The sequence below is a fragment of the Triplophysa rosa genome, linkage group LG10 (assembly GCF_024868665.1).
Source record: "Triplophysa rosa linkage group LG10, Trosa_1v2, whole genome shotgun sequence".
Classification (NCBI taxonomy): Eukaryota; Metazoa; Chordata; class Actinopteri; order Cypriniformes; family Nemacheilidae; genus Triplophysa; species Triplophysa rosa.
In genome coordinates, this window is record NC_079899.1 from 10,090,403 (window position 1) to 10,103,071 (window position 12,669).

The 12,669-nt window shown below is 38.1% G+C and overlaps 1 protein-coding gene across 1 annotated transcript; it reads right to left on the reverse strand.

The window, feature by feature from the left end:
- Positions 1-1,166: 1,166 nt before the first annotated feature.
- nkx2.1 (NK2 homeobox 1) lies at positions 1,167-6,086 on the reverse strand. Its single transcript, XM_057343366.1, has 2 exons — positions 4,665-6,086; positions 1,167-4,155 (listed from the first exon to the last, which is right to left on the reverse strand). The coding sequence occupies exons 1-2, from the start codon at positions 5,029-5,031 to the stop codon at positions 3,479-3,481; spliced, it is 1,044 nt and encodes a 347-aa protein (XP_057199349.1). The 5' UTR covers positions 5,032-6,086; the 3' UTR covers positions 1,167-3,478.
- Between the last annotated feature and the right edge of the window lie 6,583 nt (positions 6,087-12,669).

Sequence of the window (12,669 nt, forward strand, 5' to 3'; positions counted from 1 at the left end):
ACAGCAGACGCGTGAAGAATATGCTTTACTTGTCAATGGACCAAAAAATTACTAAAGTATGTATACTGTCAATCAACCTTGCGTGTTCTTCCCCAATGTATACTGTGGAGTGAAACGGGGAATGAACCCCAGATTGCCTAACTCTGATATGATTGTGTTGAAATTAGGGTCTAATTGCAGGGAGGTGACTGCGACCTTTGCACCCAGAAGCCGACAAGACAGTCAGCAGTTGTGCAACGTGTGTTGAGAGAGAGTGATGAGAGCATACACGCTTCCAACAAGTCATTTTCAACAGCGACAAGCTCCACACAAAGACCACACACCGAGCCTCAGACATGTTAATGTAATCTGGAGTCTTTCAGCGGAGCTCTAACAAAACGAGTCCCTGTAAAACCTAATAGACTCTTTCGGCGCCGGCAGATAGCTGCGGAAAATGATTGAATTTGCACATTGGATAAAAAACCTAACTTGTCAATAAAATAAACAAGTTTTATTTTATGAAATGTGAGTTAATCAATTAAATCAGCCTTGCGATAAAAGTGCCAAGCTACAGCAGATAAACTGACACCTGTCTACGAAATAAACGTGGTCATTAAAATTGCAATTAGCCTACATGCTTTAAGCTTTATTACATCCAGTGTAATTTTACTTTATACGAATTAAATTGAAAATAACCAAAAACACACATACACTGGACAGAACAACCGTAGTATATTTTGTCGTCTAAGAGATAAGAGATTTTAGTCTTTTTTAGACAGAACGCACCCGTAAGACATAAGATCATTTTAGCTGGAGTTTATATGGAGTATCAATGCAGGTAAAAAAAGCATTTGTAAACCTTCGGCAGTATAATTTCGGACATAATGGAAAAAATGATCTGTTGATTTAACGACCCTTCACTGAAAATAAGAGCACCATTATAATCAGTGAGTCATTAAAACGCACGCCCACTGCCCGCTTACTGGCGCGAGGGCTTCACATAAATACCTTCATCAGTTGAAGGTTTACTACATGTAAAGGGTTTTATAAAAAAAATGGTGAGAGACGAAAAACAATGACCATGCAGAGGATTCATCATCAGGACCTTAGTTTAGTTTTATGTCAATGGTTAATTATATGTACCTTGTTAAAATATTTGAAAATATTGTCTGAAATAATCTAGGGTCATACTTACTAAAATACCTTATTAATTATAACACTGGTTTGTCAACCTAAAGATTTTACTATAGGTACACATAGTGAGAGAACAAATGCAGCACAGCGCTAAAGTTAAGGCCCAAAGTACATAACTCTTCTAAAATATTATTTTGTGAACTTGTAAACAGTTTTCATTTTGACGAAATGAATTTGTGGAATTCTATCGATAAGAGAATTATACCGTTTTTTATAAAAAGTTGCGACAATAATATCGATTGTTTAGTTGCCAAAACCCAATTTAATGAGGGGTTATTCAAATACGTCATGTAACAATAACAAATATGAAACTAGTGCATTTCATAAATTAAAAAGTGAAATACAAATAAAATAGTCTTGTTTAATAACACAAACAATAATCTGCAAACGCGGTGAGAGTTATTAATTTTAGCAATGCAAGTTACTATTCCCTGCGATCAGACAGGCAAGAGAAATTTGTCCATAACGATTTCCAAAATACTCCTCAAAGGGAAGTGTAGCCCAGGTAAGAAGAACAATAAATTGTGACTCTACAATCGATAAATTATTATGACATTATTAAAGGAATAAAAACAAAACAAAACAAAACAAAACAACAACTGATGGGCATTTGTATTTCAGATCGTCAGATCATGGCCGATTCCAAAAAGTTTTAATTAAATATTTATTTCTTAGGCTATTTAATTAGGCTGTTTGAATTTCTTTATTTTGTGGGCTTGCTTAGCATCACTGTCCTTGTCAAATTTACGCGTCTCATTTTTTCACTACACTATTTTCTGTTTCTTAAATATAACATGCACATGCTGATTTGCCAGCCCCACGCACAGAAAAGTACACAGCACTTTCAAATATTCTAGCCGGCTACACAGTCAACCCTACCTCACCCATCACTGATGTTTGCGGACTTTATCAATACGTAAACACGGGGGGCGTTTGATTTTACCTCTGATCTTCACAAACACGTTACTGATGGATGGTGCTCTGATAAGTGCGTTTATTTCGCCTTGCAAAGTTATTTTGGAGAATACTGCTGTTTGTACAGCGATGTGACTGATAAGCCAGCTTTTATGAGCGTTTGTTTGATGTGAATTTCTTTAAAGGAGTGGAGACCTCACCTGCACTGACTCATTCTCTCGCCGACACAGAGCAGGTTCATGAAAGAGATACATCTCGGTTTACCTAGATAACGTCATACACGATAGTTCATTATTATTCGCTAAATACAATTAACTTGGGAACTAACACAGTAATTTGTTGAATTTGTGGCCTTTGGTACAGTAATTAGCATGTAATAATGCGCAAAGCATGTGCATCTCTTTGCAAGGGGTCTGGTTTGTTTGTGCCAAATTTATAATCACGTTTAGGCACGACACAACAATTTTATAATCATGTTTAGACACAAGATAAAATAAGACAAAAATACCGTCCAACACTGTCGCTCTTGAGGGTTATCCAGTACATTAATGATCGATTGCAAACAATGCGTAATTGCAGCAACATGTTTACTAATTTCTAAACGACACAATTACAAATGTAAATGTAGTTGTGTTAACGTTTCATTGCAAAATGTGACGCTGTGTAAACTCGCTTTCATTTAATTACCCTTGAAAAAAAAAAGTTAAATTGGCAGGTTGCACTTTTAGCATCATCGAGCGGTTAATTCTTACATCGAAACTTAAAATAAAAGTGTAATTAAATTGGTTGTTATTGTCATAATTTATTAATATGATTGTATGACTGCGTTTAAGTCAAAGATCTATATAAGTTACAAGTAAATTACAAATAACAATGAAACTTAAAAAAACATGTGACCCTTAATATCAATAAAAATGTTGTACAATATACATATCGCTAAAAACTATGTATTCAGTCCAACCCTTTTACAGAAATATACAAGCTACGTCTTACAGTGAAATCTATAAGAAATCAACGTTATTTAGCAGTCTAACTGAGGGGGAGACGTCTTCACTGTCAAAATGAACATTTTAAAATCCAACAGAATATTTGTGATTTAGTGTTTTTTATCAGTCTCCTTTAAAATCTAGTGTATATAAATAATTCCATCTTCTTAATGATGTTTTGGCGCTCATCCTCTTAATAAAAGATTTGATACCTTTGTCATTTGGCAATCCTCGGGTTGCTTGCAGCCTTTTTACCTCTCCCTCCAAAAAGGAGACAATGATTTCAGTGCGCAATCACTGTTCGCATGGCCAAAAACTCTTTCACTCGTGTTTTGAGTAAAGTAGTACACAGATTCTCTGAATCCGTATACCATTTTGTTACAACATTATTGTCTGTTCCGTTGTCACCATGTCCTACCATAGAGCAAAGCGGAGCAGGGCAAAGCAGCTCCATATTCGGAACCGGTAGAGTTCAGGTGTGACAGGCCGGATACCTGGGTTTGGAGAGATGGTGGGCTTGCAGTGTGTTGACCCAGATCTGGCGACTGTCCCGCGCTGCCTACCTGCTGACTTTGATGCTGGCCCATTGAAGAACTGTTATTGGACATAATCATGACGTTCCCCCCCTGGTGATGGTGGTTTTGTACACCGGTGTTGGAAGCGTGGCTGCTGCCTTGGCATGGCTTTCCGTCCTTCACCAACACTGGCACGGCCACCCGCCGTGGAGACTGCTGTTGCTGCTGCTGACAGGAGCCACTGTCTTGTTGCATTTGCTGCTGGGACACTTTGTCTTTGGCCTGCCTTTTCATTTTATATCGGTGGTTTTGAAACCAAATTTTAACTTGAGTTGGAGTCAGGTGAATCATACTCGCCAGATGCTCCCTTTCCGGCGCAGAGAGATATTTCTGCTGCTTGAATCGTCGCTCAAGCTCGTACACCTGCGCCTGGGAGAAGAGCACTCGTCTTTTCCTTCGAGGTGTGCTGGTTAACGGACCCATGCCTTTACCCACATCCGCCAATGAACTCAGAGTGCTCATACCGCCCATATTCATACCAGACGAGGAGCCCATGAAACGAGAGACTGCAAGAAGGAGAAGAATCCTATTTAGCTTTGCAATTTAACTATAACAACAAACACAACTTTGTTGCAATAGTTTCATTAATTAAATCCTAAATATGGCCACAGATTTCAATACATTCTACCAGACATCTAAACAAGCTGTAGAATGTGCTCGGTTACGCATGCACGGAATCGTATCTTGTTTGACTCTCTAGCTAGCTTTAGACAAACAGTGGTACTGTAGCTGAGAGCCTGTTTGTTTACCTGGCAAGTTTAACATTGTGGACTGAGAGCACTCATGTTGCATATTATATGTACAGTTCTAGCATGCCTGTGTAGCCTAACATTTCCATTATACATTCTTTAAAAGTAACAATAACAAATTCAAATGTGTCATTTATATACCTGACCAGCTATTCTACTTAACTAGAAAATGTAATCAATTCAAAGATCTTAACAGATGTTATTATTAGCATTTTGCTAACATTTTCAAAGAATTCTTCCAAATAAAGAGTGTCGTATCAACGTACTTGTGGAGAAGCGTGGGTCCGGATTCGTTCCGTACCAACCGGTGGCCGTCGTGCTGCCTCTCATGCCGTCTTGATAGGCCGGCAGGTCGCTCATGTTGCCCAAATTCCCGTTACAATAGCCGCCCATTGCAGTGTGTGACAGCTGGGAAACTCCAGCCGCAGTCATGTGGTAGGCAGCGGGTACTGTTCCATTGTGGCCCATGTGGTGCTGCTGCATCGCCGCTTGCGTGACTTGAGGTTGTCTGTACGAGGCAAGAGGAGCCCCCAGGTTGTTCCCCTCCATACTCACTTTCTTGTAGCTCTCCTCAAGAGGACTTAAGATATCGGATACAGAAAAAGGAGTCGTATGCTTAGGGCTCATCGACATTGTTCTGTGTTGGAAAGGGAGAAATTAGAAGGCAAGGCAATCTCTCCTTCTTTTTTTGGCCAGCTTCTGTGCTCCTGTTGTTTCACCGTCGCTGCAGCGGGATGGAAACGTGTGAGTGTGCACTGGAGTCCGCCTTAATTGGTTGGAGTGGGAGCTCGAAGCTGACTTTCGTTTGTTTTAGCTTGGTGCCAGGTTTAAGGCTTCCATCAGAGGCGGGGCATCAGCAGCCAGGGCAACAATACAAAGCAGCGCCTATATCATCTGTGCACCCACGCACAATTTCTATTACGCGGTCTTACCCATGCATCCCCCAACCCCGAAAACATTTACACACGGAACAACACTTGCGCAAATTTCATTTGTTCATAGTTCGTTCTCAACGTATGGAGGTTGCTTTGCGCCGGTGATGCCTGCAAGGACGTCACAAAGGATGAAATATTGACAGTTGGAGTGATGTTTATAAGGGCCCCTTCATACGAGTGCATATGCGGACTTCAGACTTTGAGAACCACTCAGTTTCTGAAAAAAGCTCGAGTTGAACTACTGACTTTTAATGGTCACAAGAGGCTTCTGTTGATTGCAGGCGTGTTTGTATTATGCTCCATCGTACTCAAACATGCAAAAGGGCCCTTGCGACACTGACTGACAAATAAATAAATACATATGCGCCTGTTAAGAGGCCAAGTAAATGATTAAGCCCTTTTCTTGATATTATTCGACATAGGCAGCGTGTCATCTAAATTCCTATTCACCCCGATCAGACACGCGACACTGAGAGAAATGAACTCGGAAAGAAGAGGCTCTCAGGTAAAGTTAACGACGCCGAAATAACATAAAGTCCTGAAGTAACTCCGCGAACCTTCGATAATGCTGTCAGTGTGCATCGGTTCGACGCCCCCCATCTTTTTTTTAGAACACATATATCAATTTCGCAGATATTCGTTTGATTTGACGTCACAATTGGATTTTTTTGCCCAATTCGATGAGGAAAATAATAATAATAACTGACTCCACAATATAATGATTTAACAATGTATAATTTAGCTATTCATATTTAAATAATGCGTTGGGCTACAGTGCTGTTATTAGTGTTATCATAACATAATAATATTATATAATACAATAATATTAATAATAATAATAGGCTATAATGTAATAATAATAACAATAAAATGATAATAATAACACAATAATAAAACAGTAATAATAATTATAAAAAAATATCATATCTGTTGCTCTAACATTCGATCACTCAGACAAATGGCATACACAAGGGTTCCATACGTTTAGGCATTTTTTTAAAATGCAGGCAAATCAAGGCAAAACATTTGAGAGAGAACTAAGTTCCTTCAGTGTTTCCACAAAGAGCCGCAGCCTATATTTGTTTTATTGTTTAAACACATGAATAAATGGATTATTGAAGGATAGAATAAGAATATTATTTTTTACAGAATATTTATCACTTTTAGAGATTTCTTTCCAACAGCTCACAAAACCATTTGGAACTTGATTTGTTATAGGTGAATAAAATCAATGCTACACACACACACGTGCGCGAAAACACACACACACACACACACACACACACACACACACACACACACACACACACACACACACACACACACACACACGCGCGCGCGCACACACACACACGCGCGCACACACACACACACACACATTCACAGACAATTGTTCAAGTTAATTAAACAAATTAAGTTTTTAATATTAAAATTTTGAATTTACATTTTAAGTATTATAATATCATTTAAATAAATACATTTAAATTACAATGTTTAAAAATAATTGTAAAAATATATAGGCCTATTGCTAAAATGTATAGATATTTAATTTAGGTTTAATTTTATTTAATTTATCTGCTTGAAAAAAAATGTCACTTTAAAACGTAACAGCTTTGTTTTTTGTCTCGTTGTCAACGTTATGTGTCTTGTGGAAGGCTTCAAGTATAATTTGACATCCCCAGCTGCCCCGATGTCTACACGGGTATAATTCGACAAACAGGAAATACAGCGCCTTCTGATGGTCACAATTTGAACAACAGCAAGACTCTTATCGAATACAGATTACCCGATTAAGTTTTATTTGATCCCGACTTGTTTGCAATTTAGGAAAACATATCTTTCATAATCCTTCACATTTCAAAATATCAATCATAGCGCATACGCTTTTGGACATTGCTTTAATTTCACTGTAAGAAAAATTATTATAGTTGTTTAATGCTTTTAAAAGGGTTAGGCATTTAAAAAATCCTGATAGACAACTGACCATTTGGCTAATAAATGTTTTAGTTGGAAGTCAGCACACAGGTGCATGTAGTTTATACACCAGTGATGGTAATCGTGCATGCAATTAAAATAATTAGAGTCATAACTATTGGGTGCACAATGTTGCTTAAGGTGTCCAGCCTACTTGATCCAGTTTACAAAAAGGGTCTCTTAATTAGCAGAAAAATCTCTCCTCGGTTATCATGCTCAATTAACAGTAATTACGCTTTGTCCTGCTCCTAATATCTTTTTCTAATTGACCAACCCGCCGCTCTCTCTCTCTCTCTCTCTCTCTCTCTCTCTCTCTCTCTATATATATATGAAGAGTTTGGTCCCAAATTGAGATTCGAAATTTTTCAAAAATCATGTTTTTTTAGTATGTTATCATGTGTTTATTGTGTTTTATTGTGTTAGTTAGCTGTATTTTTTTAGTTATTATGGCTTAAATAAAAACAAACAAACTGCAGTTTGATTGATATGAATTGGAATGCACAATAAAAAGTTTTATTTTTTTGAAAAGTTAAATCTCATTTTGGAACCAAACTCTTCATATGTCAAACCAAAATTTATTCAGACACCAGATATAATTTTTGATATTTTTTTACTAGTGCAGGACACTATAATTCTATAGAAAGGCAAAATAAAGTAAACTGTGACATTTTCTAGCCGAAAGTTCTTAGCGGACTACCAGTATGGATAAAAATTTGGGACCAAACATTATTCTGACACTTTGATGACCATGTTTTGCTTAGGTGTATTTTCTTTAATTGCTATGTCTTTTTACACCACAGACTGAACAAAGTTAAGCATTGCTTGGTAATTGGCTAACCTAAATTGGTATTATCTATATAGCTGACAGCTATTCAACCTAATTCATTTGTGAGACAGTCCAATAGATTTGAGAGAAAAGGCAGTCAAATTCTACAAGGAAGGCATTTCAATCAGAAATCAGTCTTTTCCATTGTGAAGAAATTCTGGTGTCTGAATAATTTTTGGTTTGACTGTATATTATTGGACACAATTGTTTGGCAAACTTTAGGCCTATTGTATGGGTTTTATATATTAATGTACAAAAAAGCATAGAAAAACAAAACGCTCACAGGAAATAAAGCATACGTTGACTACAAATGTAATCCATTAATAATATTTTATTGATCCTCTCTTGTTTTTTTATTAGAGCAGATCATTCATCTAGGACCCTAGACGGTACTCTTGTGACATCTAGCGGTCAGCGGTGAGCATGCAGGAGCAGCTTAGAGAAGTGATGGCGGATACACAGGGTACACGGCAGTCGCGTTTGTCCAGTTCATTTTCAAATGGAAACATGCGGTTCGCGGCAAAACGCGGGCCGCTTCGTTGGCGGAGCAGAGGCGGTGCGCAAGCGGTGCTCGTGCATCCAAAATCCCGCAACTTCCACGGGCACGGCTCTTTGCGGCATGCGCACCTGAAGATTAAAATATTTTATATTTTTGTGAACGGCAGCGGCGGCCACATCGGCTTAAACGCGGCTGACGCACGGCAATTTCACCGCTCGTGTGAATCTAGCATGGGCATACTCGTTTTCCTCCGTGCCCTATCATATTAGACCACCTCGGGAAGCTGTTAACCTCAAGGTGGCAGACCTCACAGGAAGCCGATGCTGTGGACATCACACATGACTACTGTTCCTATTTATTTTTGTTTAATACATTTTGACAATTTTGAGAATGCCCTAGTATAGTCATAATGATCACGGCTTTATTTTACATAAGGTCAGTGATGACAACAATAAACCATATACCTATCCTAATGAGTTTATTTGGCTTCAGTCGGATATAGAAATCACATGTACGTGTTTATGTAATATTCTATATATTAAAGTCTTTATGTTTTATCGATGCATATGATTTGTCCTACACTAAAGAGATACATATACTTTATGCCCTATATACTTTTTAAAGGTAATTATATGTTTTGTTTTAATGTTTAAATATTTATAAGGTTTCTGAGCATTCTTATACTGTTAACTGTAACAACCAAGAAAAATTATTGTAAGAAGCCTTTTAACAGACGTGTGGCGCAAACAGATCTAATGCCACCATGAGTCTGTCTGCGATTACACGAATGGGACGCCCGAGACGTCTAAAGGCATAGTTCACCCAAAAATGAAAATTCTGTCACCATTAACTCACCCTCAAGTTGTTCCAAACTTGTATAACGTCGCTATACTTCTGAAACCTTGTATGTCCAAATTTACTGTTTTTCAGGAATTGGAAAAAAAACAGAGTTGTCAAAGTTGACAAGCACTTTTTAATACTTTTTAATTAATGGTTAGATATTTGCAAAACCCATTGACAAACATAAAGGATGACTAATAATGATTTATCACAAAAAAATCACGAAAAATGGAGTTCTGAAGCAGAAGGACGGCAGCAATACATTTCTTTGTTCTGTTGAACACAAAGATGTTTGGAAGAATGTTAGCCATTTTCAGTTCTGGGACACAAAATTAGATATTTTGAAGAATTTAAGAAAAGCAAGGGCACCTTTTTCTATGGTACTCAATGATGTCCCAGAACTAAAAAAATGCAAACATTTTTCTAAATATATTTCTTTCTGTTTAACAGAACAAAGTACTTTATAGGTTTGGAACCACTTGAGGGTGAGTAAATTATGACAGAATTTTCAGTTTTGGCTAAACCAGTGCTTCCCAAACTTTTTGAAAGCAAGGCACACCTTTGTAGTGTTTTTTTTCCCAGGGCACCCCAAACCTGATTAAACTAAATGTACATGCCTACATACATATATAAAATTAAATCGAGATGAGCAAACAACAAATGAAGTATAAACAGCTGCATTAATTTATTACAAACGCATTATCAAATTTGCAAGATGCAAATCGTTGGAACAAAACACATTAGAATAAAGATTGAAACTTAATTATTTAAATAATAATAAACAACTCATATTACATTTTTCTTTAGGTTCTTATTTGCTTTGTTCAAACCCGACCTTACAACCTAAAAAGGAAACTAAAATACCTGTGCATTGAACTGTGTTATGGGTATTTTAATGGGATACATGTGCTTGCTTTTGGGAGCACAGTCTCTTGATACAGGGGTAGATTGTGGATCGTGCTCCACTGAGTGACAGGCGCTGACTTTTTTTGTTTTTCACGTACGCCAGGGATGAGAACGCTAGCTCACACAAGTAGGAGGTTAAAACGGCAACAGCACACTGACGACGCAGTCTGGCGGTTTCACATTAGCACTTTTGGTGCGCACCCGGGTTCGATTAAGGTCAGACTTCGGTTCGTTTGGGGGTGATGTGAACGCTGTCTTCTGAACCCGGGAGGTCTGGGTGCGGTTCACGTGAACTCCAGTACGCTTCGCTGCTGATATGAACGCAATCGTACCAAATCGCGGAAGTGAACCGCTATTAATGACATATTATTTGGTAAGACTGTGTGCTTGTGTGTGTGTTTCATTCACTTTTCTGACGAGCGTGACTGACGCGCGCAAGCAGAGAGCTGTGTGTCTCATTTCTGTGCGCCTTCCGCGTTCTTAAGAGCATTTGCAGTACATTCATAGACGAAAGTGCCGTTATGTACTGAAGCTTTGGAAACAAAACTAACAGTACAAAAACTGTATAAAAAAATGTATAAAAGTGAAGCGAGCAGTAATGCACTTTGCCGCCTTCTCCTGCGTCTTCGTTACAAGCGACAGGGTAAACAGCTGCAGACTTGATGACGCAAACGACCCGCTGTTCGGACCCAAAAATAATAATATGAACGCAGTCCAGCGGGGGCAGTGGGGGCAATCAAACTAGGGTTCGGACCAGGCCATCGTGAAACCAACCTGAGATAGCTGGGACGCGTGTCCCACATGAGCGCGCATCAGTACAATGGGCGGAGCTGAGCTAAGCGATTCTCTCCTGGGAACAGTCCAAGGTAAAAAAAACATTTAAACTTTACATATGTATGAAATATATGTTTTTTTTTTTGCGTATTTTCAGTTTCGTTTGGACATGCTCATATGTTGGTGTTTTGATATATTTTAAAATACATGATGTAAAAGATTATTTTTATTTGTTACTGGAAAAAAGCTGAGATTCGGCGGCACCCCTAGCCAGTTGGCGGCACCCACTTTGGGAACCACTGGTCTAAACTATCCATTTAAATCCATAAAAATCGCATTCCGTTAATAGCAGATAATAAATAAATGTATTGCTGGCATAATTTGTTTTTAGACCATTTACACTTTATAGCACACGTTGTTTCAAGCATCTTAAAGATTGCACATTTCGGAGTTTGGGGAAACATATACTTTTCAGACTGACGCGATGATAAGATGTAAACTCCATGTGGGCCATTCGCTGTTGTAGAACTCATACGTTCATACAAGGATCGAGTATAGAAAAAGATAATAAGAGCACATTATAAGTTTTGGCCAAACCTTAACTAACGGAGACCTCTAGACGCCTTTGTCACTCCCAAAACCCTGAGACTTTGAAACTCCATTGTCTTGTAAAGCCCATAAATTTGTCAGCCTGGGACTGATTAAACATCATGAGAATTGAGACGCTGCGGATTTTGTCTAGGTCCTTTTGGGAGCCACACAATGGTCCTTTCAGAAGACGACACAAAAAGTGTTTAAGGGAAGATGTAGCGAGGAGAGCGCTTCGGTCAGTCCCTTCCATATGTAGTACAAGATGGCCTGAGAGAGGGGACAAAAGGCCAGGTGACAAAGATGATAACTGGGAGGGTGGGGGTGGGCTAGTTGTGTTGTGGTGGGCTTGACACTGCTGACACTGTTAAGAACAAGTTTTATTTTTTTCTTTATTCACCAATGCTTTAAACACAATTAAAAGCCAATTTACATATAACCTTTACAAACAGATGCTTTAAAACAGTGCATTCTTGAAATACGGTATGGGCTAAAACGAATCGATAAAAGGAGTAAAGAGAATGCGAGTTGGTGGGATTCCCTATTTTGCCCTATTTATTATATTTCTTCCTCAGTCTTTACCTATGTTGAGGTTCCTTTTGTTAAGATGGTTATTTGTCTTCTCTGTTGGGTGAAAGTGAACGTCTTAACATTACAAAAGCCACTCATCTCTTGCTGTGCGCTAATTTTCATGTTCCATTCAGTCTGATGTGAGATCTTTTATACAAACACCAAACAAGAATCGCGAGATTAACAAGAAGTTGAACGAATTATCCTAAACAAACGATAAGAAATTACTTCTTACATTTTTTTAAAGAGGATAAATGTATTTTTATTCTTTTCCCTTCTACAATTTAAGAACTTGATATAAACTAACCAGTTGGTTAGTTAACAATAAACAATTAAATAGAATTATAAAAGATGACAAA